Here is a 25,359-nt window from a genome sequence, read left to right as displayed (position 1 = left end):
GGCACCTTGTCAAATGCCTTTTGGAAGTCTAAATACACTATGTCCACTGGTTCCCCTTTATCCACCCTATATGTTACTTCCTCAAAGAACTCCAGAAAATTTGTCAAACATGACTTCCCCTTCATAAAACCATGCTGACTTTGTCCTATTAAATTATGATTATCCAAATGTCCTGTTACTGTCTCCTTAATAATGGACTCCAAAATTTTACCTACCACAGATGTTAGGCTAACTGGTCTATAGTTTCCAGCCTTCTGTCTACTGCCCTTTTCAAATAAGGGTGTTACATTAGCAGTTTTCCAGTCTGCCGGGACCTTTGCCGAGTCCAGGGAGTTTTGGAAAATTATTACCAATGCATCCACAATCCCTACCGCCACTTCCCTCAAGACCCTAGGATGTAAACCATCATGTCCAGGTGATTTATCCGCCTTGAGTCCCATTATTTTACCGAGTACCACTTCCTTCGTGATTTTGATCGTGTTTAGCTCCTCCCGCCCCTTTAGCCCCCTGTTTGTCCAGTGTTGGGATATTCTTAGTGTCTTCTACTGTAAAGACTGATACAAAATATTCATTCAGTGTTTTTGCCATCTCCATATTTCCCACCATTAATTTCCTGGTCTCATCCTCTAAGGGACCAACATTTACTTTAGCCACCCTTTTTCTTTTTATATAACTATAAAAACTCTTACTATCTGTTTTTATATTTTTTGCTAATTTACTTTCATAATCTATCTTCCCTTTCTTAATCAATCTTTTTGTTATTTTTTGCTGTCTTTTAAAGTTTTCCCAATCCTCTATCCACCCACTAGATTTGGCTACCTTATATGCCCAGGTACAGGTCTGTCACTATTACACTGGGGTACAGTCTGGTGGGGACAGGTCTGTCTCGGTTTTGTAAGAGCACATTGAACGAGTTGTGAAGATCCAGTTTCTTTGTCCTCAGTTGGTGTGGTTGGTGCGAGAGGTCGTGAAGAATGCGGTTCTGGGAGCAGATGGGGTGTGCATGACGCTAATGAAACAAATTGCCGGTGAGTATCTGTTCAGCTGCTTTAATATCGGGGATGGCGGAACCGGAGACGGTGGCGGTCGGGATCTCATTGGCTAAATCCTGGGATGCGCCTGTCTGAACCTTGCAGCGAGAGGCAAGCGAGGCCGAGGCATGACTCGCACCTGGTTCCCAGCCGTGGTATCCTCATTTATTTTATTTGCCCTTTTCCCTCTAGTATTACTTTTGCCTTTTCTCTTGGTCACAATTCCATGGCCATTGACCCCTTGCTGGGTCACAGGTCACTGATCCATGGCCATTGATCCCTCGCTGGGTCACAGGTCACAGTTCCATGGCCATTGACTCCTTGCTGGGTCACAGGTCACAGTTCCATGGCCATTGGCCCCTTGCTGGGTCACAGGTCACAGTTCCATGGCCATTGACCCCTTGCTGGGTCACAGGTCAAAGTTCCATGGCCATTGGCCCCTTGCTGGGTCACAGGTCACAGTTCCATGGCCATTGATCCCTTGCTGGGTCACAGGTCACAGTTCCATGGCCATTGTCCCCTTGCTGGGTCACAGTTCCATGGCCATTGGCCCCTTGCTGGGTCACAGGTCACAGTTCCATGGCCATTGATCCCTTGCTGGGTCACAGGTCACAGTTCCATGGCCATTGGCCCCTTGCTGGGTCACAGTTCCATGGCCATTGATCCCTTGCTGGGTCACAGGTCACAGTTCCATGGCCATTGTCCCCTTGCTGGGTCACAGTTCCATGGCCATTGGCCCCTTGCTGGGTCACAGGTCACAGTTCCATGGCCATTGATCCCTTGCTGGGTCACAGGTCACAGTTCCATGGCCATTGAACCCTTACTGGGTCACAGGTCACAGTTCCATGGCCATTGATCCCTTGCTGGGTCACAGGTCACAGTTCAATGGCCATTGATCCCTTGCTGGGTCACAGTTCCGTGGCCATTGATCCCTTGCTGGGCCACAGGTCACAGTTCCATGGCCATTGTCCCCTTGCTGGGTCACAGGTCACAGTTCCATGGCCATTGATCCCTTGCTGGGTCACAGGTCACAGTTCCATGGCCATTGGCCCCTTGCTGGGTCACAGTTCCATGGCCATTGATCCCTTGCTGGGTCACAGGTCACAGTTCCATGGCCATTGTCCCCTTGCTGGGTCACAGTTCCATGGCCATTGGCCCCTTGCTGGGTCACAGGTCACAGTTCCATGGCCATTGATCCCTTGCTGGGTCACAGGTCACAGTTCCATGGCCATTGAACCCTTACTGGGTCACAGGTCACAGTTCCATGGCCATTGATCCCTTGCTGGGTCACAGGTCACAGTTCAATGGCCATTGATCCCTTGCTGGGTCACAGTTCCGTGGCCATTGATCCCTTGCTGGGCCACAGGTCACAGTTCCATGGCCATTGTCCCCTTGCTGGGTCACAGGTCACAGTTCCATGGCCATTGACCCCTTGCTGGGTCACAGATCACAGTTCCATGGCCATTGTCCCCTTGCTGGGTCACAGGTCACAGTTCCATGGCCATTGATCCCTTGCTGGGTCACAGGTCACAGTTCCATGGCCATTGTCCCCTTGCTGGGTCACAGTTCCATGGCCATTGGCCCCTTGCTGGGTCACAGGTCACAGTTCCATGGCCATTGACCCCTTGCTGGGTCACAGATCACAGTTCCATGGCCATTGGCCCCTTGCTGGGTCACAGGTCACAGTTCCATGGCCATCGGTAGTTGCACTAACTCGCCCAAACAAGCGGCCCTTTGTGTGTGAGCCAAGACGGCGATTGTTGGCAATGTGTTCAGCCACGGTGGGCTTTGGTGCCCAGCCTGACCATGATCTCACCCGACATCCAGATACTTTCCAGCAGAGACTGCTGATTGGTCAGCTGGAGCAGGAGCCCTGGCTGAGAATTGAACCGGAGACATTTCTGGTCTATCTATCTCAGTCCTATAACCAGGCAGTGCCTTTACCCACTCGGGGGGCATATCCTATCCCTTGCTTCGGGTCGCCCCATACGCTGTGTTGAATCCCCGCCGAGAAATTAGCAAGAATGGCCTGGATTAACTCTTCCTCCTGATCTTTATCATCCTGCTTTTCTCCCCCCCCACCCCCACGAGAAAGTGTCTCCTCCTCTGCCCGGTGCAGCCTCCTGCACGTGAGATCAGGAATTCGGCACTTTGGCGTATCGTGGGCACGCCTTCATCTCCTGCCGCTGTGTGGCACATGGAGCAGGAGTATCCAGCTGGCAACAGCACCTCATTCCTGCGACCTGATTTAAGCTTGCGGTGAGTCGCGGGGCCGCACTGTCGCTGTCCTGGGACTAAAAGCCTGCCTTAAGACCGGCAATGGTGTGTCGTGGAGAAAATAACTCCGTTCTTCGCCCCCCCCCCCCCCCCCCCCCCAGACGCTTACCCTCAATGACCAGACACAGACATGGGCTCAACTTCCACGTGCACGCTGACGCCCTCCCTCTCGATCTCTCCCACTCCCTCTGTGCCTTCACTGCTTGAATCGACCGCGATTGAGAAGGCCATTGTCTTCGCCCTCCCCGCCACGATCTCTGCACCCTTGCCGCTGGCTCCATCCCCCCTTCCCGGCCACTGCCCCAGGCTGAACTGGACGGTTCTTAATCCCTGCGTCCTATTTGACGCTAATGCTGGTCTTTGGAGCCCCACATCCGCTGCAGCGCGAAGACCGCCCACTTCCACACTCCGTAACATCGCCCACCTTGTGCTGAAACCCCTCATTCCGTGCCTTTTGTCACCTCCAGACTCGACTACCCCCAACGTTCCCCTGGCCGGCTTCCCGTCCTCCGCCCTGCGTTAACTTTGATTCATCCAGAGCTCTGCTGCCCGCCCGACCAAGTGCCAAATCCTGCTCGCCCATCGCTCCCGTCCTCATGAGCCTACATTGGCTCTCAGTCCCTCAAAGTTCTTGTTTAAATCCTTCCAAGGCCTCGCCCTTCCCTATCTCTGTAACCACCCGCGGCCTCTTTGAGCCCTCCCTCCCCTCGAACCCTCCGTTCCTCTGACTGCCTTGTCTCGGCCTGCGCACTCTGGAATTCCCTCCCTCAAGCCCTCCTCCACCCCACATCCCCCCACCCCCATCTCCTTTAAGACCTTTCTTAAGACCCGCCTCTTTGACCAAGCATTTGTGCACCCCTTCCCTAATCTCGGTTCCAATGAAGGCCCTTGAGTCATGATCTCGCCTTTAATGACGCTTCTATTAATGCAGGTTGTCGTAGATCTAAAGCTTGCGTATCATGAGCTCGTATTGGCCTCTGGCAGCAGTTTCTCCACACTCTACAGGTCTCGCTACAGTTGTACAGGGCCTTGGTGAGACCACACCTGGAGTACTGTGCACAGTTTAGGTCTCCTTATCTAAGGAAGGATGAACTTGCCTTGGAGGCAGTGCAACAAAGGTTCACTAGATTGATTCCTGGGATGTGAGGGCTGTCCTATCAGGAGAGATTGAGTAGATTGGGTCGATACTCTCTGGAGTTTAGAAGAATGAGAGGTGATCTCATTGGAACATACAAGATTCTGAGGGGGATTGACAGGGTCGATGCTGAGAGACTGTTTCCCCCTGGCTGGAGTGCCTAGAACCAGGGGTCACAGTCTCAGGATAAGGGGTCGGCCATTTAGGACTGAGATGAGGAGGAATTTCTTCACTCAGAGGGCGGTGAATCTTTGGAATCCTCTGCCCCAGAGGGCTGTGGAGGCTCAGTCGTTGAGTATATATGAAGGATGTTCTTGCCATGGAGGGAGTGCAGCGAAGATTCACCAGACTGATACCTGGGATGGCAGGAATGACATATGAGGAGAGATTGGGTCGATTAGGCTTATATTCGCTGGAGTTTAGAAGAATGAGAGGGGATCTCATTGAAACTTATAAAATTCTAACAGGACTAGACAGACTAGATGCAGGAAGGATGTTCCCGATGGCGGGGGAGTCCAGAACCAGGGGTCACAGTCTAAGGATAAGGGGTAAGCCATTTAGGACTGAGATGAGGAGGGATTTCTTCACCCAGAGAGTGGGGAACCTGTGGAATTCTCTACCACAGAAGGCAGTTGAGACCAATTCATTAAATATATTCAAGAAGGAGATAGAAACTGTGGTAAACCACTGTTAACCTGTACATGCCTGTGTGGTAAACCACTGTTAACCCTGTACAAGTCCAGGCATGTCTCCACCCCTGGCTCCACCCCTAAGCCCGGGTATAAAGGTGACTCGCCACCCTTCCCCCGGGAGCTCTTCGGATGGATTCACTAGCAGAGGCATGCTCTAGTTCTTAGTCAATAAAAGCCTACTTCATTTAAGTCCATCTCGTAGTCTTTGGTATTGTTGATAGCGCATCAATTTTATTGACTCATTTTCAACATGGAGCAAATCTTGAAGCCGGAACGTTTAGACCTGGATCCTCAAGCAGCAGATGCAGCCAATAACTTTGAACACTGGCTGAGCTGTTTCGAAGCCTTCCTGGAGGCCTCCAGCACTACTGTCACGACAAGATGACGCGAAATGGCTTGTCTTGAACTCACGGGTGAGCCACCAAGTCTACTCGATCATCCGAGACGCCACTACTTACGCGGCTGCCATCGCGACGCTAAAGGAACAATACGTGAGGCCTGTTAACGAGGTCTACGCCAGACACCTCCTGGCTACCCGAAAACAGCGCCCCGGGGAATCGGGCGCTGAATATTTACTGGCACTGAGAGCCCTCGGCCGGGACTGTAACTGCAAAGCGGTGACGGCCAAGGAATGCACGGAAGACCTGATCCGAGACGCCTACGTAGCCGGCATCAGGTCCAACTATACTCGGCAGAGGCTGCTGGAACAGAGGGGGCTCGACCTGCAGAAGACGGTGGCCCTCGCTAACTCGTTAGACGTGGCCCTCCAGAACATGGACGCCTACCCCCCTGACCGGATGGCCACGTGGATGCCACGGGAGCAGCCATCTTGGGACCCGGTAAGGCCACAAGCCACCAGCAGCCCAGCTATAGCTGCAATGACCAGAGGCCAGAAATGCTACTTCTGCGGCCAGGCCAAGCACCCCAGACAGCAATGCCCAGCAAAGGACGCGACCTGCTCCAAATGCGGCAAGAAAGGCCACTACGCGAGAGTGTGCAAGGCGAAATCGACCCCCAATTCCAGCAGCGCCACGTGTGAACCGTACAGGCCGCCATTTTGGACCCCACCAACCACGTGTGAGCCGTGCGGGCCGCCATTTTGGACACCACCAGCCGAGGGTGAGCCGCCATCTTGGACACCATCTCGGGACCAGGCCCTCGGCGCGGGCGAATACTACAGCGACCCACCGACCTCGACGATGGCCTCCATCACCCTGGACCAATCTAGGCCCCATCAACTAGCCAGGTCCATGATGAACGTAAAGGTAAATGGCCATGCCACAAATTGCCTTTTCGACTGCGGAAGCACGGAGAGCTTCATCCACCCCGACACGGTGCGACGCTACTCCCTATCGGTTATGCGCACACGCCACCAGGTCTTTATGGCCTCAAAGTTCCATACGGCGGACGTCGGCGGCTACTGTGTAGCGACTCTGACAGTGAACGGCGTGGAGTACAGAGAGTTTAAATTCCTCGTCCTGCCACAGCTCTGCGCTCCCGTGCTGCTAGGATTAGACTTCCAGTGCCATCTGGAGAGCGTCACAATGGCATATGGCGGGCCCCTGCCCCCACTTACAGTCTGCAGCCAGCAGAATTTAAACACGGCGCCGCGCAAAGTATGCAGCCTGTCCACCCTGAAGGTCAAACCCCCCCCCCCCCCCCCCCGTTGTTCGCTAACCTCGCCAAAGACTGCAACCAATTGCTACTAAAAGCAGGCGGTACAGTGCCGGGGATAGGAGCTTTATTAAATCAGAAGTACAAAGACTCCTGAGGGAAGGGATTATCGAGGGCAGCACCAGCCCATGGCGAGCCCAAGTGGTGGTAGTAAAGACCGGCGAAAAACAGCGCCTGGTTATTGATTACAGCCAGACGATCAATCGATACACGCAATTAGACGCATACCCACTTCCCCGCATATCTGACATGGTCAACCAGATAGCACAATACCGGGTATTCTCGACGATTGATCTGAAGTCGGCATACCACCAGCTCCCCATCAGGCCTGAGGACCGCCAGTACACGGCCTTCGAGGCTGACGGTCACCTCTACCACTTCCTCCGAGTCCCCTTCGGCGTCACCAACGGGGTCTCGGTCTTCCAAAGGGAGATGGACTGGATGGTTGACCAGAACGCGCTGCAGGCCACCTTCCCCTATCTAGACAACGTCACCATCTGCGGCCATGACCGGCAGGACCACGACGCCAACCTAGAAAAATTCCTCCGTACGGCCCAACGGCTGAATCTGACATACAACAGAGAAAAATGTATGTTCCGCACCGTGCGCCTCGCTATTCTTGGCTGCGTGGTGGAAAACGGAGTCATCGGCCCCGACCCCGACCGAATGCGCCCCCTCCTGGAACTACCCCCCCCCCCCCCCCCCCCACTGCCTAAAAGCCCTGAAGAGATGCCTAGGGTTCTTCTCTTACTACGCCCAGTGGGTGCCCAACTATGCGGACAAAGCCCGGCCCCTCATCAAGTCAACCTCCTTCCCCCTGACGGCAGAGGCCCGTGCGGCCTTCACCCTCATAAAAGAGGACATTGCGAAGGCCACAATGGACGCAGTGGATGACTCCATCCCTTTCCAAGTGGAGAGCGATGCATCCGACTTCGCCCTAGCCGCAACCCTTAACCAGGCGGGGAGACCCGTGGCCGCCTTTTCACGGACCCTCCAGGGCCCCGAAATTCGACACTCCTCAGTCGAGAAGGAGGCCCAGGCGATAGTGGAGGCTGTACGGCACTGAAGGCATTACCTGGCCAGTAAACGTTTCACCCTGCTCACTGACCAACGGTCAGTAGCATTTATGTTTAACAACAGACAAAGGGGAAAAATCAAAAATGATAAGATATTGCGGTGGAGGATCGAGTTATCCACCTACAACTACGATATCTTATACCGGCCCGGGAAACTTAATGAGCCCCCAGACGCCCTATCCCGTGGGACATGTGCCAACGCACAAGTCGATAGGCTACGGACCCTCCACAATGATCTCTGCCACCCGGGGGTCACCAGGTTCTTCCACTTTATTAAAGCTCGCAACCTGCCTTACTCCATCGAGGAGGTCAGGACCATGACCAGGAACTGCCAGGTCTGCGCCGAATGCAAACTGCATTTTTATAGGCCAGACAGGGCACACCTGATTAAAGCCACCCGCCCCTTCGAACGTCTCAGCGTCGATTTCAAGGGGCCCCTTCCCTCCTCTGACCGCAACACGTACTTCCTCAATATTATTGACGAGTACTCCCGTTTCCCCTTCGCCATCCCCTGCCTGGACATGACCAGCGCCACAGTCATCAGGTGCCTCCACGACCTGTTCGCCATATTTGGCTTCCCCAATTACATCCACAGCGACAGGGGCTCGTCGTTCATGAGCGACGAGCTGCGCCAGTACCTGCTCGAGAAGGGCATAGCCACGAGCAGGACTACCAGCTACAACCCCCGGGGCAACGGACAGGTAGAGAGGGAGAACGCAACGGTGTGGAAGACCGCCATGCTCGCCCTAAAATCCAAGGGCCTCCCAATCTCCCGCTGGCAAGATGTCCTCCCCGATGCGCTCCACTCCATACGATCACTGCTCTGTACTGCCACAAACGCCACCCCTCACGAGAAGATGTTTGTCTTCCCCAGGAAATCCACCTCGGGGACATCACTACCGCCATGGCTGGAGTCATAGAGTTATACAGCACGGATAGAGGCCCTTCGGCCCATCGTGTCCGCGCCGGCCATCAAGCCCTGTCTAATCTAATCCCATATTCCAGCATTTGGTCCGTAGCCTTGTATGCTATGGCATTTCAAGTGCTCATCCAAATGCTTCTTAAATGTTGTGAGGGTTCCTGCCTCCACAACCCTTTCAGGCAGTGAGTTCCAGACTCCAACCACCCTCTGGGTGAAAAAGTTCTTTCTCAAATCCCCTCTAAACCTCCCGCCCTTTACCTTGAATCTATGCCCCCTAGTTATTGACCCTTCTACTAAGGGAAAAAGCTCCTCAGTATCCATCCTATCTATGCCCCTCATAATTTTGTACACCTCAATCATGTCCCCCCTCAGCCTCCTCTGCTCCAAGGAAAACAAACCCAATCTGCCCAGTCTCTCTTCATAGCTGAAGCGCTCCAGCCCTGGTAACATCCTGGTGAATCTCCTCTGCACCCTCTCCAAAGCGTTCACATCCTTCCTGTAGTGTGGCGACCAGAACTGCACACAGTGTTCCAGCTGTGGCCTAACCAGTGTTTTATACAGCTCCATCATAACCTCCTTGCTCTTATATTCTATGCCTCGGCTAATGAAGGCAAGTATCCCATATGCCTTTTTTACCACCTTATCCACCTGTTCCGCCGCCTTCAGGGATCTGTGTACTTGCACACCCAGATCCCTCTGACCCTCCGTCTTGCCTAGGGTCTTACCATTCATTGTGTATTCCCTTGCCTTGTTAGTCCCCCCAAAGTGCATCACCTCGCACTTTTCCGGGTTAAATTCCATTTGCCACTGTTCCGCCCATCTGACCAACCCATCTATATCGTCCTGCAGACTGAGGCTACCCTCCTCGCTATTTACCACCCTACCAATTTTTGTATCATCCGCGAACTTACTGATCATACCTTTTACATTCATATCCAAGTCATTAATGTAGACCACAAACAGCAAGGGACCCAGCACCGATCCCTGTGGTACCCCACTGGCCACAGGCTTCCAGTCACAAAAACAACCTTCGACCATCACCCTCTGCCTTCTGCCACTAAGCCAGTTTTGTATCCAATGTGCCAAGGCACCCTGGATTCCATGGGCTCTTACCTTCTTGACCAGTCTCCTGTGCGGGACTTTATCGAAGGCCTTACTGAAATCCATGTATACCACATCCACTGCGTTACCCTCATCCACACACCTAGTCACCCCCTCAAAAAATTCAATCAAATTAGTCAGACATGATCTTCCCTTGACAAAGCCATGTTGACTATCCCTGATTAATCCTTGCCTCTCCAAGTGGAGACAAATTTTGTCCCTCAGAATTTTTTCCAATAATTTTCCTACCACTGATGTTAGGCTCACTGACCTGTAGTTCCCCGGTTTTTCCCTACTTCCCTTCTTGAATAATGGTACTACATTAGCGGTTCTCCAGTCCTCTGGCACATCCCCTCTGGCCAGAGAGGTCCTGAATATATGTATTAGAGCCCCCGCAATCTCTTCCTTTGCCTCACACAGCAGCCTGGGATACATTTCGTCCGGGCCTGGGGATTTATCCATTTTTAGGCCAGCTAAAACCGCCAATACCGCCTCCCTCTCGATGTTAATATGTTCGAGCATATCACAGTCCCCCCGCCCTATTTCTATGTCTACATCGTCCTTCTCCATAGTGAAAACGGATGCAAAAAATTCATTTAGAACCCCTCTTACATCTTCCGGCTCCACACACACATTGCCACTTTTGTCCCTAATGGGCCCTATTTTTTCCCTAGTTATCCTCTTACCCTTAATATACTTATAAAACATCTTAGGATTTTCCTTTATTTTGCTCGCCAGTGTTATTTCATGGCCCCTCCTTGATCTCCTAATTTCTTTTTTAAGTATTTCCCTGCACTTTTTGTACTCCTCTAGGGCTTCCTCCGTCTTTAGCCTTTTGTATCTGCCAAAAGCCCTCCTTTTTTCCCTAATCCATTCTCGTATATCCCCTGACATCCAAGGTTCCCTGTGGTTTTTGGAACCACCCTTGACCTTTACGGGAACATGCTGCCATTGTATGATCTCAATCTCCCTTCTGAAAGCCTCCCATTGCTCCGATGTGGATTTTCCTACAAGTAGCTGATCCCAGTCCATTTTGGCCAGATCCTGCCTTATCCTATTAAAATCGGCCTTCCCCCAATTTAGAACCTTTATTTCCGGCCCATCCCTGTCCTTTTCCATGACCACCTTAAATCTCACCATATTATGGTCACTGTCACCAAAGTGCTCACCGACTAGCACTTTTTCCACTTGGCCGGCCACATTCCCTAGAATTAGGTCCAGTACCGCCCCCTCTCTTGTAGGACTTTCTACATGCTGGCTCAAAAAGCTCTCCTGGATGCACTTTAAGAATTCTACACCCTCTGAGCCTTTCACACTCTGACTATCCCAGTTAATATTGGGGAAGTTGAAATCCCCCATTATTATTACCCTATTATTTGCACATTTCTCTGAGATTTGCCTACATATCTGTTCCTCTATCTCCCCCTGACTGTTTGGAGGCCTATAGTACACTCCCAGCAAAGTGCTTGCCCCCTTTTTGTTTTTAAGCTCCGCCCATATGGCCTCATTAGAGGAACCTGCTAATATATCATCCCTCCTTACTGCAGTAATTGACTCCTTAATTAATATTGCGACACCCCCTCCTCTTATACCTCCCCCTCTGTCTCCCCTGAAGATTCTGTACCCCGGAATATTGAGCTGCCAGTCTTGCCCCTCCCTCAACCATGTCTCCGTGATAGCAACAATATCATACTCCGTCTCCGGGACCCGTCCTGCTCAGGAAACACGTGAGGAGCCATAAGACGGACCCCCTGGTCGAAAAGGTTCACCTCCTCCACGCCAACCCACAGTACGCCTACGTGGCATATCCTGACGGGTGGGAGGACACAGTCTCAATTCGAGACCTCGCACCCTCAGGTACCACCCGAAACACCATCGATCACCATCCACTACCTCCACCCACCACCACTACCCACGACGCACCACCGGGGTGTCTACCACGAACTGACGACATGCTGGTGCCATCCCTACCCCGAGAGGACGACACGCCAGTGCTCCGTCCCACGCGAGAAGCGGCCGCGGGCAAAGAATCGCCGCAACCGGCACCACGAAGATCATTACGGCAGACAAGACCCCCGGAGAGACTTTCGTATACGAACTTTTGAAACACTTCACCCCGCCGGACTCTTTTTTAAACGAGGGGTGAATGTGGTAAACCACTGTTAACCTGTACATGCCTGTGTGGTAAACCACTGTTAACCCTGTACAAGTCCAGGCATGTCTCAGCCCCTGGCTCCACCCCTAAGCCCGGGTATAAAGGTGACTCACCACCCTTCCCCCGGGAGCTCTTAGGATGGATTCACTAGCAGAGGCATGCTCGAGTTCTTAGTCAATAAAAGCCTACTTCATTTAAGTCCATCTCGTAGTCTTTGGTATTGTTGATAGCGCATCAGAAACATAGAAGATAGGAGTAGGCCATTCGGCCCCTCGAGCCCGCTCTGCCATTCAATGAGATCATGGCTGATCATCCAAACTCAGTACCCTGTCCCTGCTTTCTCCCCATATCCCTTGATCCCTTTAGCCTTAAGAAATATATCCAACTCCTTCTTGAATATATTTAATGAATTGGCCTCTACTGCCTTCTGTGGTAGGGAATTCCACAGGTTCACCACTCTCTGGGTGAAGAAATTCCTCCTCATCTCAGTCCTAAATGGCTGACCCCTTATCCTTAGACACTGACCCCTGGTTCTCGGATCTGATTGAATGGCGGAGCAGGCTCGAGGGGCCTCATGACCTCCTCCTGCTCCTACCTTCTATGTTTCTATGAGAGATTTTTGGATATTAAGGGAATTGAGGGAATATGGGGATCGGGCGGGAAAGTGGAGTTGAGGTCGACGATCAGCCGCGATCTGATTGAATGGCGGAGCAGGCTCGAGGGGCCGTGTGGCCAACCCCTGCTCCTGATTCTTGTGTTCTTATTCTAAGATTCTGCGATTTAGAGATGCATTTGCAGCCCATGAGCCCGGTCCGCGATGAGCTCCGTAGCTTACAGGAAGATAAGCGTTTGAGCTGGGATGAATGCGTCTGTAAAAATCCGAGGGATCTGATCAGTCTGCAGATTGTGATTTGACTGCTTTGCGGCTAATTAACCGGTGGCTCAGGCTAAATAGGCAGATTGTGCTAAAGGTTTCACTGTCAAAATGACGAGGGGTTTTGATCGAGTAGACGGGGAGAAACCGTTTCCAGTGGCAGGAGGGTCGGTAACCAGAGGACACAGATTGAAGATAATCGGCAAAAGAACCACAGGGGAGAGGAGGAGAATATTTTTTGCGCAGCGAGTTGTTGTGATCTGGAACGCGCTGCCTGAAAGGGTGGTGGAAGCAGATTCAATAGTAACTTTCAGAAGGGAATTGGATAAATGGGGAAAGGGCAGGTGGGAGTGGGACTAATTGGATAGCTCTTTCAAAGAGCCGGCATGGTAACGTCCCTTTGGGACGTCCTGAGGTCGTGGAAGGCGCTCTAGAAATGCAAGTCTTTCACTAATAAATCCAATGGGGAATTCAGGAGAGACTTCTTTACCCAGAGCAATAGATTGGGAGAAGGGGAAGTTCAACGAGACCTGGGTGTCCTTGTGCACCAGTCGCTGAAGGTAAGCATGCAGGTGCAGCAGGCGGTTAAGAAGGCAAATGTATGTTGGCCTTCGTAGCGAGAGGATTCGAGTACAGGAACAAGGATGTCTTGCTGCAGTTGTACAGGGCCTTAGTGAGACCACACCTTGAGTATTCTGTGCAGTTTTGGTCGCCTTATCTGAGGAAGGATGTTCTTGCCATGGAGGTAGTGCAGCGAAGATTCACCAGGCTGATACCTGGGATGGCAGGAATGACGTATGAGGAGAGATTGGGTCGATTGGGCTTATACTTGCTGGAGTTTAGAAGAATGAGAGGGGATCTCATTGAAACTTATAAAATTATAACAGGACTGGACAGACTAGATGCAGGAAGGATGTTCCCGATGGCGGGGGAGTCCAGAACCAGGGGTCACAGTCTAAGGATAAGGGGTAAGCCATTTAGGACAGAGATGAGGAGGAATTTCTTCACCCAGAGAGTGGTGAACCTGTGGAATTCTCTACCACAGAAGGCGGTGGAGGCCAATTCATTAAATATATTCAAGAAGGAGTTAGATATATTTCTTGAGGCTAAAGGGATGAAGGGGTATGGGGAGAAAGCAGGGACAGGGGACTGAGTTTGGATGATCAGCCATGATCTCATTGAATGGCGGAGCGGGCTCGAGGGGCTGAATGGCCTCCTCCTGTGCTGTGTGATTCGCTAAAGGATTTTAAAATGAGCGGCCGGTCCTCCTAGGTTGAGCGCATTCAACAGCAGAGTGGTGAAAATTGGGGTTGTAATCTCTGTTCTCTCTCTTTCTCTGCAGGAGGGGATGTGACTGCAAAGAATATCTGGCTGGCAGAGAGTGTCCTTGAGATCCTCGTGGAGCAAAGGTAAGAGTTTGTGAGCAGGGCTGCATGTCCGTTAGCCATGCCGGACAGTGAAGTGATAACTCGGCACACGTTTATATGTTTAGTGATGCTTCCTCCTCTACTGGTTGTTGCTGTTGTTTCATGTGACGGGGAAAAGCTTCTAATGGGACGTCTAGTTTGGCTCTCGATTCGATGGGCTCCTGAGATGCTGAGTGGGGAAACGAGGTTCCTCCCGCCACAGGTCTCAGTTGGCGGGTCGATGTGATGTGTCCCACAGTCTGGGACTCGCAGTCGCGCTTCGGCTCGTCCCTCATCTCCCGCTGGCGGAGCGGGTGGCCGCGTCGGCCGTGCCCTGCGCGGACCGGCTCGAGCGCTGCCCGCTGTCTCCGAGGGAGGTCGAAGCCAGAGACCTCTGCTGTTGGGGTCAGTGATGAGGTCATAGAGTCATAACGGCACAGAAGGAGGCCATTGGGCCCATCGAGTCCGTGCCGGCTCTCTAGAGCGATCCAGTCAGTCCCATTCTCCCGCTCTATCCCCGTAGCCCTGCAAGTTTATTTCCCTCAAGTGCCTATCCAGCCTCCCCTTGAAAACATTGAGTGTCTCCGCTTCCACCACTTCCGTCGGCAGCGAGTTCCAGGTCCTCACCACTCACTGCGTAAAAAGGTTGTTCCTCACGCCCTCCCTGTATCTCTCACCCAAAACCTTAAGTCTGTGTCCCCTAGTCCTTGTACCATCAACTAGTGGGAACAGCCTTTCCCCGTCCAGCCTATCCAAACCCGTCATAATCTTGTACACCTCTGTCAAATCACCCCTCAACCTCCTTTGCTCTAATGAAAACAAATCCAGCTTCTCCAACCTGTCCTTGTAGCTAAGATCCCCCATCCCCCGAACCATTCTGGTAAATCTCCTCTGCACCCTCTCAAGGGCCTTCACATCCTTCCTAAAGTGTGGTGACCTGAACTGGAGCCAATACTCCAGTTGTGGCCTAACCAGCGCTTTATAAAGGTTCAGCATAACTTCTCTACTTTTGTACTCAATACCTCTATTTATGAGGCCCAAGATCCAAGGTATAGAAACATAGAAGATAGGAGCAGGAGTAGGCCATTCGGCCCCTCGAGCCCGCTTCGCCATTCAATGAGATCATGGCTGATCATCCAAATTCAGTACCCTGTCCCTGCCTTCTCCCCATATCCCTTGATCCCTTTAGCCTTAAGAAATATATCCAACTCCTTCTTGAATATATTTAATGAATTGGCCTCAACTACCTTCTGTAGCAGAGAATTCCACAGGTTCACCACTCTCTGGGTGAAGAAATTCCTCCTCATCTCTGTCCTAAATGGCTTACCCCTTATCCTTAGACTGTGACCCCTGGTTCTGGACTCCCCTGCCATCGGGAACATCCTTCCTGCATCTAGTCTGTCTGCTCCTGTTAGAATTTTATAAGTTTCAATGAGATCCCCTCTCATTCTTCTAAACTCCAGCGAGTATGAGCCCAATCGACCCAATCTCTCCTCATACGTCATTCCTGCCATCCCAGGTATCAGTCTGGTGAATCTTCGCTGCACTCCCTCCATGTTGCGTGCACCCCGCGATTCCGTCCACCTGGATAGCGGGTCGATCCCAGCTGCGTGATCATTGGCTGCCGTTTCCCAGAATGGCCGGCGCCATTTTAAGCGCTTTCGTGGTGGGTTTTTTCAAGTCTTGATGAGTGAGAAGGTTAATGTTGCTCGTGCTTGTTTCCATCTTGCGGAGCACGGTGGCGTCACGGCGAACGGCAGGCGGGGCTCCTCTGCTGGTGGAAATCAAGAACGAGGGGACATAATCTTCAAATTCAGGGCTAGGCCATTTAGGAGGGAAATCAAAAGGCAGCCTCGAGGGGTCGTATGGCCTCCTCCTCCTCCTATTTCTTACGTTCACACAGAGTAGTAGAAATTTGGTACTCTCTCCCTTCCATAGTGTGGAGCCCAAAACTGCACAGTACTCCAACTTTTATATTCTGTACCCCGTGACAATATACTCTCTTCCATTTGCTTTTTTTTGGGACAGTGTAGATGGAGCTTTACTCTGTATCTAACCTGTGCTGTACCTGCCCTGGGAGTGTTTGATGGGACAGTGTAGAGGGAGCTTTACTCTGTATCTAACCCGTGCTGTACCTGCCCTGGGAGTGTTTGATGGGACAGTGTAGAGGGAGCTTTACTCTGTATCTAACCCGTGCTGTACCTGCCCTGGGAGTCTTTGATGGGACAGTGTAGAGAGAGCTTTACTGTGTATCTAACCCGTGCTGTACCTGCCCTGGGAGTGTTTGATGGGACAGTGTAGATGGAGCTTTACTCTGTATCTAACCTGTGCTGTAACTGCCCTGGGTGTGTTTGATGGGACAGTGTAAAGGGAGCTTTACTCTGTATCTAACCCGTGCTGTACCTGCCCTGGGAGTGTTTGATGGGACAGTGTAGAGGGAGCTTTACTCTGTATCTAACCCGTGCTGTACCTGCCCTGGGAGTGTTTGATGGGGACAGTGTAGAGGGAGCTTTACTCTGTATCGTGACACTGTGAGATCGTGTTCCCTTCCTCTATGGTAACACCATTCACCTTGATAAATGCATTACTCCCAAATCCAAATTAAATCAAGATGTTGGGCTGTGTAAAGGCAGATTGATTTTGCTGTGCTGTCATTGCTTAAGCATCGGACTGAATTTGTTAAAAAAAAAATTAGAGCTCCGTAAATAGGCAATGCCCACGGCCTAGGGCACCAGCGGAGCAGGAGAGAGGCAGAGGTAAATGCACAGGGCGTGATCACGTGACGCTTGGATTTTAAAAGCCCTGAGGAGGGGAGGAGTTTCCAGACCCTGGTGAAGGCAGAGTGAGATCAGGAGGTGCCGTGCCGAGTCTCGATTTGAACAGAATTAGGCTTGGCGGGGTCGGGTGGGAGGGTCAGAGCGTGCAGGAGGGGGGTATTTGAAGCTTCAGGGGAACGAGAGGAGAGGGTATCAGTGAGAGAGAGAGAGAGAGAGAGAGGGAGATGGGCTGGAGAGTGAGAATGGAGGAGCGAACGAGATTGAGAGCACTCCTCGGGTGTCGGGTCCTCGGGATTGCTTCTCTTTCCTCTCCGAGTCCTCGCTTTGTAATTTTCTTGCCTTGGCCCGGCTAAATTGCACAGTAAATGTTTCCGATTGCTCTGACACATTGAGAGCGGGGCTGAAATTTCACAGCAGAATTAGTGTTGGGGAAGATGTCAGGAGCCATTAGAGAGGAAGCTGCTGGAACTGCATAATGGATTCATTTTGATTTCCGGCACTTCAGTAGTTGCTGTAAACTGCCTAACCGAGGCCATCGCTGACAGGTAATCGCCTGCAAAACACACTGTCCTTTCTAACCAAGGAAGACTGAATAGTTTAAAACCAATTACGTGACGCGGCAATGCTGCTTGTTGGTCTTGTGTTTAAAAGGGGGAATTCAGAGATATTCTCACGCCGAGGCAGCCCTTTCGGCCCAACTAGTCTGTCGGCGCTTACCCTCCACCTGAGCAAATAGTTCCAGTCACATTTACCCGGCCTGTCCCCAGATCCCTTCACCTTCCACCTATCCAATCTCAGCTTGAATGTTGTTACAGATTCTGCCGCGTTTCCTTGCATTCCAACTTCAAAAAGTACTTCATTGGCTGTAAACACAAGAAATAGGAGTCGGCCATTCGACCCCTCGAGCCTGCTCCGCCATTCAATAAGATCACGGCTGATCATCGACCTCGACTCCACTTTCCTGCCCGATCTCCATATCCCTTAACTCCCCTGTAGCTCTCATATCTGTCAATCTCTGCCTTGAATATATCCAATGACCCAGCCTCCACAGCTCTCTGGGGAAGAGAATTCCACCGATTTACGACCCTCTGAGAGAAGAAATTCCTCCTCATCTCCGTCTTAAATGGAGCCCCCTTATTCTGAAACTATGCCCCCGAGTTCTAGATTCCCCCACGAGGGGAAACATCCTCTCGGCATCTTCCCTGTCGAGCCCCTTCAGTATCTTATATATTTCACTAAGATCCCCTCTCATTCTTCTAAACTCCAATGAGTATAGGCCCAACCTGCTCAACCTTTCTTCATAGGACAACCCCCTCATCTCCGGAATCAACCTCGTGAACTTTCTCTGAACTGCCTCCAATGCAAGTATATCCCTCCTTAAATAAGGAGACTAAAACTGTACGCAGTACTCCAGGTGTGGTCTCGCCAGCGCCCTGTACAGTTGTAGCAGGACTTCCCTGCTTTTATACTCCAACCCCCTTTGTAATCAAGGCCAACATTCCATTGCCTTCCTAATCACTCGCTGTACATGCAGGCTAACTCTCTGTGTTTCGGGACGGCCTGAGGTTGTGAAAGGTGCTATAGAAATGCAAGTCTCTTTCTTTCCGTCCTCCCCGCCCTGTGTATAAAAAAAAAAAAAATTCTCCTCCTCTCCACTCTGGTTCTTTTGCCAATCGCCTTCAATCTGTGTCCTCTGGTTACCGACCCTCCTGCCAGTAGAAACACTTTCTCCTTATTTACTCCCATCAAACCTTCCCCCATACCTCACCTGCTGTAAGGAGAACCACCCCAGCTTCTCCAGTCTCTCCGCAATCACTCCGATATGCTGATCTGGGTGAGACGAGTTCGGGTGGGGGAGAGGGGGGAAGGAGGCTCGTGTCGAGCATGGACCAGTCGGGACGAACAGGCCTGCTCCCGTGGGGTGAAATTCTGTCTGCTTCAAATATTGGGGAAAATGCTCGAGTCCATTATAAAAGATGTAATAGCAGAGCACTTGGAAAACAGTGACAGGATCGGACAAAGTCAACATGGATTTACAAAAGGTAAATCGCGCTTGACAAATCTACTGGAATTTTTTGAGGATGTAACTGGTAGAATTGATAAGGGAGAACCAGTGGATGTGGTGTATTTGGACTTTCAGAAGGCTTTCGATAAGATCCTGCACAAGAGATTAGCGTGTAAAGTTAAAGCACATGGGATTGGGGTTAAGGTACTGACTTGGATAGAGAACTGGTTGGCAGACAGGAAGCAAAGAGTTGGAATAAACGGCTCTTTTTCCGAGTGGCAGGCAGTGACTAGTGGGGTACCGCAGGGATCGGTCCTTGGACCCCAGCTATTCACAATATATATTAATGATCTAGATGAGGGAACTAGATGTAATATCTCCAAGTTTGCAGATGAGACAAAGCTGGGTGGGCGTGTGTGCTGTGAGGAGGATGCCGAGAAACTCCAGTATGATTTGGACAGGTTGGGTGATTGGGCAGATGCAGTATAATGTGGATAAATGTGAGGTTATCCACTTGGTGGCAAAAACAGGAAGGCAGATTATTATCTGAATGGCAATAGATTGGGAGAAGGGGAAGTGCAACGAGACCTGGGTGTCCTTGTGCACCAGTCGCTGAAGGTAAGCATGCAGGTGCAGCAGGTGGTTAAGAAGGCAAATGGTATGTTGGCCTTCATAGCGAGAGGGTTCGAGTACAGGAACAAGGATGTCTTGCTGCAGTTGTACAGGGCCTTGGTGAGACCACACCTTGAGTATTGCGTACAGTTTTGGTCGCCTTATCTGAGGAAGGATGTTCTTGCCATGGAGGGAGTGCAGCGAAGATTCACCAGACTGATACCTGGGATGGCAGGAATGACGTATGAGGAGAGATTGGGTCGATTAGGCTTATACTCATTAGAGCTTAGAAGAATGAGAGGGGATCTCATTGAAACTTCTAAGTTTCAAACAGGACGAGACAGACTAGATGCAGGAAGGATGTTCCCGATGGCGGGGGAGTCCAGAACCAGGGGTCACAGTCTAAGGATAAGGGGTAAGCCATTTAGGACTGAGATGAGGAGGGATTTCTTCACCCAGAGAGTGGTGAACCTGTGGAATTCTCTACCGCAGAAGGTAGTTGAATCCAAATCATTAAATATTTTCAAGAAGGAGTTGGATATATTTCTTAAGGCTAAAGGGATCAAGGGATATGGGGAGAAAGCAGGGACAGGGTACTGAATTTGGATGTGTTAAATCCGTGTATCTTGATGTTGTGTGTCCTTCAATAACTAGACAAGAGACTGCAGAGAACAATCAACAGGTGTTTACTGGATGAGGGTTACTCTAAAACTAAGTATACAGATCCCTACTCAGGGTTATATACAGGTGTGGTCACTGCCGGTACTACAGGAGCTGTAAAAAGTAGTTCTCCCCTTAAAGGTACATACATTACAATTCCTCCCCTTTTAGATTAACAGTACCATAACATTCATTTAACAATTAAATATCAACTAATTACAATTAACACTTTTAACATGCAACATTAACTGAAAATAGTCTATTTATAAATTCAGTCTTTGGGGAGGCTTCCTGACCCTTTCTGGATAGCGCCTTTCCTGAGTGTCTTGCTCTTGGTGCGGAGGCGATTCTGGCCCCCTGTCGTCGGTTGGTTCATCAGCTTCCGATGCTACTGTTTCTGGGGTAGATGCTACCTGTATGTCGGGTTCATCACCAGGTACGCGAGACATGGGGTTGACTCGTTCCTGTGACTCTAGGATCTGGTCAACATGGCGTCTCACAATGTTCTCCCCAACATCCACTGTGTACATTAGTGGCCCCTGCCGTGTGCATATCGTTCCTGGTTGCCATTTCTCTGTTCGGTAGCCGCGGGCCAAGACTGGTTGCCCTACATTGAAGCTCCTTGTCGGCTTCTCATTGATGTGCTGGAATTGCTTATTCTCAACATCTCTTCGTACATTTGGTCTGAGCAAATCCAGACGAGATCTCAACCTTCGGTTAAAGAACATCATGGCCGGGGTCTGGTTGGTGACTGCATGTGTCGCATTTCTGTAGGCTAACAGGAAATTGTCCACCTTATGCTGCAGTGGAATGTCGTCATGGCACATGGCCCTTACTGCTTTTTTAAAGGTTTGTACGAACCTCTCAGCCAATCCATTTGTGGCTGGATGATACGGGGCGGATGTGTAATGCCTTACCCCACTCGGGATCCACACATCAAGGTCCCCTGGCATACTGACAGCTGTTCTCTTCTGGATGAGAATGCTGGCAACAGTGAGTCGCCATATGTTGGCCATCCCTTCACCGTCAAGTCATATACCCGAGACAGTGTCAGGTCATTTCGGGTCTCCTTCTCTATACCAGCGTTAGTTACTGGCAAGCGTTCAATTATAGTTGAATAAAATATTTCGACAGGGTCCACTGCTGGTGCTGCCTCCGCAGTAGGCAGCGGCAGGCGTGATAGCCTCAGCGTTTCCATGCTGTTTCGTGCCCTTATACTCGATTTCATATTGGTTCGCCCCTAGAAAAGGGGACCATCTTTGTTGCCGTTGCGCAGTCATCACCGGAACGCCCTTCTTTGGATTAAAGATGGAGACAAGTGGTTGGTGGTCAGTCAGCAAGGTGAACTTCTGCCCGTGCAGATAGTGGTTGAACTTTTTCACTCCCCACATTAGGCTGAGGGCCCCCCTGTCAATCTGGGCGTAGTTACGCTCGGCTGAGGTTAGTGACCGAGACGCAAAGGCTACTGGCCTCTCCGAGCCGTCCGGGAATTTGTGCGACAGCACCGCTCCAATGCCATAGGGTGATGCATCACACGCCAGCCGAATTGGTAGTGCCGGGTTGAAATGAGCCAACACCTCTCTTGATGTGATCAATTCTTTGCACTTCTGGAAAGCTCGTTTACATTTGTCATTCCACTTCCATGGTACCCCCGTTTGCAGTAGGGTGTTCAGTGGGTGTAGTAGTGTCGACAAATTCGGCAAGAACTTATGGTAGTAGTTCATTAGCCCGAGGAACGACCTCAGTTGTGACACATTTTCCGGTGCTGGAGCCTTGACTACTGCCTCAATCTTTTCAGGGGACTTATGTAACCCCTCTTCATCAATAACGTGGCCACAATACGAGATCTGCTTCTGGAAAAACTCGCATTTGTGGCGATTAGCTCGGAGCCCATATTCCTTCAATCTAGTGAGCACCTGCTCCAGGTTGGCGAGGTGATCACTGTCATTTTCGCCTGTGTCCAGGATGTCGTCCAAATAACCCTGGGTCCCTGGAATCCCTTACAGGACTTGATCCATTGCCCTTTGCCAAATAGCCGCAGCTGATGCTACCCCGAACACCAGCCGGTTGTATTGGTAGAGACCTTTATGAGTGTTGATCGTGAGGTACTGTTTCGAGGCTTCTCCTACCTCCATTTGCAGGTACGCCTGGGCCAGATCAATCTTAGTGAAGCGGTTCCCTCCAGATAGCGAGGCGAAAATATCTTCAATCCGCAGAAGCGGATATTGTACAGTGTGAAGGACTGGGTTCACTGTCACCTTAAAGTCCCCACAGATGCGAACCTTCTTTGGTTCCCCAGGCATATTATTCAACGACCTCTTCATTACAGGAACGATGGGTGTAGCCCACTCGCTCCAGTCCACTTTGGACAGTACTCCTGAAAGTTCCAAACCTTCCAGCCCTGCTTCGATGGCTGGGCGGATCGCATAAGGTCTGGCCTTAAAAAAAAAAAACAAAAAAAAAAACAACAACTTTGGGCTTGCATTTTCCTCTATTTTGATCGCTGCTGTTATGCCTTTTAGTGTTCCGAGTCCCTCCTGGAACACTTCTTGTGCGTCAGTTAGCATTTTTGACAGTCGTCCAGGTGTGACGTCGTCATCCTTTTTGGCATCTACAGTCAGTGCTTGTATGGAATGCCAATCTAGCTGTATCTTCCGGATCCATTCACGTCCTAGTAGTGGTGGTCCTCCATCTGGCAATACATATAGGTCCATTTTTGGTGTTTCCTTGCCGTTATATATAACGTTCACCCTTATTTTTCCTTTGGGGTAGACTTTTTGCCCCGTGTACGTCTTCAAGACAATCTCTGTATCTCTCAAGGGTATATGTGAGAATAGCCGCTTGTAGTCCCTTCGGTTTATGACTGTTAGGGCTGATCCTGTGTCCAATTCCATTTTCACTTGGACTCCGGCTATCTTGAGCGTGACCCAGATAGTTTGGTGATCCTCCGTTTTGATCACATTATGTAGTTTCAGACAACCCAGCTCCTTGCTTCCAGAGTCTGTATCACTTTTCTGTTCGTCTGCACTACTCTCTGTCACCTTATGCACCTTCTTGTACTTCTCCTGTGGGGATTTCTTGCTGCTGGTTTTCTTTTCCGACCTGCAGACTCTTGCTATGTGTCCTACTTTTCCACACTGTCTGCACACTTGGTCCTTGAACCAGCAATCCTTATGGTCGTGTGTTGTTCTGCCGCAGCGATAGCACTTCACTGTTCCGTATGACATTTCATTTGTGCCATATTCTTGCAGTCTCCATTGTATCACTGCCGCGCCCCGTGCTGCTGCTTCGTGTGATACTGCCATGCTGAAAGCCTTGTCCAGCGTAAGATCCTTTTCTGATAGAAGCAGTTTCTGGGTTCCTTCACTTTGAAGCCCACACACAAACTTGTCCCTTAAAGTATCTGCTAGTCCCGTTCCAAACTGGCAGTGTTTCGATAGCTTGCACAGTTCCGTTTAAAAACTCAGCATTACTTTCATCTTTATGCTGGTTCCTTTTGTGAAACTTAAATCTTTCCGCTATCAGCAGCAGTGTGGCGTCTAAGTGGTCCTGTAGGATTGACACTATGTTTTCAAAATCCTTTTCCACTGGCTTCTCTGGGGTTACTAGGTTTCGCAGTAAGCCATACGTTTTTGCACCCATTGAATTCAACAATACCAGCGCTTTCCTGTCATTGGCACTTCATTTGCCTTGCAGTACACTTCTATGCGTTCGACATATGTTGTCCAATCTTCGACTTCATTGTCGAACGCTGTGACACTGCCACTCTTCGGCATCCCTGGGTGTGGTTAGACTGGCTCAAAATGGCATCTCCCGCGCTCTCCCTTCTCCGCTGCTGCTCAAAATGGCGCCTCCCGCTCTCTCCCTTCTTCTCCGCTGCGGCTCAAAATGGCGTCTCCCGCGCTTTCCTTTGTTCCCCGCTGACGCTGCTCACCCCCTGAACACCGGCTGCGCTCTGCGCGTTTTCCTGCGCGCCTCTCTCTCTCGTTGATGCCGCTCGGTCCTGAACAACCGGCTGCACCCTGTGCGCTCTACCCTCTCTCATCTCCCGTCGATGCTGCTCGGCCTTTTTCTGTGCCGCTGGTCGGCTCTAGCCGCCGCTGTGCGGGAAGGGTCTGCGCCGTACCTGTTGCCAGCCCGTTTCACTGGAGTCTCCGCCGCATGGTCGACGCCCGTGCTTCTGGACTCGGCCTTCTTCTGCAGAGTTGCAGGTAGGTTCGAATCTTCTCGTCGCTAATGTTAAATCCGTGTATCTTGATGTTGTGTGTCCTTCAATAACTAGACGAGACTGCAGAGAACAATCAACAGGTGTTTACTGGATGAGGGTTACTCTAAAACTTACAGTACAGATCCCTACTCAGGGTTATATACAGGTGTGGTCACTGCCAGTACTATAGTATACAGGAGCTGTAAAAAGTAGTTCTCCCCTTAAAGGTACATACACTACAGGATGATCAGCCATGATCTCATTGAATGGCAGAACAGGCTCGAGGGGCCGAATGGCCGACTCCTCCTATCTTCTATGTTTCTGTGATCCATTTCTCTTTGAAACGGTCCCTGCCTCAGCCACCTCCTGTGGACAAGCATTTCATTCACTTAACAACTCCCTGTGCAAAGCAAGTTTTTGGTGTCGGTTGTGGGTGGGGGCGGGGGAGCCGGAGGGACCTCCTGTATGTGGCTCGCTGCTTGAACCAGAACAGCGAGGTTATACCTATCGGGGGGGGGGGGGAAAGAGGAGCAGGCTGGGTCTTGAAAAGAGAAGACTGAGGGGGGTGACCTGGCGGAGTGGTCTCAAATTATGGAAGGTTATGACAGAGTAGACTCAGAGAGAATGTTTCCACTCGTGGGCGAGACCAGAACTAGGGGCCATCAATATAAGATAGCCACCAAGAAATCCAATGGGGAATTCAGGAGAAATTTCTTTACTCAGAGAGGGGTGAGAATGTGGAACTCGCTGGCACA

The 25,359-nt window shown here is 50.9% G+C and overlaps 1 protein-coding gene across 1 annotated transcript in view; it reads left to right on the top strand.

Moving 5' to 3' along the window:
* The window catches only part of ints3 (integrator complex subunit 3), a 153,543-nt gene that overhangs the window by 23,222 nt on the left and 104,962 nt on the right, over positions 1–25,359 (top strand). Inside the window, exons 5-6 of the mRNA XM_085978245.1 lie at positions 944–1,028; positions 14,280–14,346. Coding sequence (XP_085834371.1) covers positions 944–1,028; positions 14,280–14,346 — 152 coding nt within the window. The remainder of the gene's footprint in view (positions 1–943; positions 1,029–14,279; positions 14,347–25,359) is intronic.

The sequence above is a fragment of the Somniosus microcephalus genome, unplaced genomic scaffold (genome assembly GCF_052327205.1).
Source record: "Somniosus microcephalus isolate GS21.2 unplaced genomic scaffold, FLI_Smic_1.0 unresolved_chr7, whole genome shotgun sequence".
Classification (NCBI taxonomy): Eukaryota; Metazoa; Chordata; class Chondrichthyes; order Squaliformes; family Somniosidae; genus Somniosus; species Somniosus microcephalus.
Note: the sequence above shows the minus strand (reverse complement) of the source record. Positions and strands in the feature narration are given on the sequence as shown.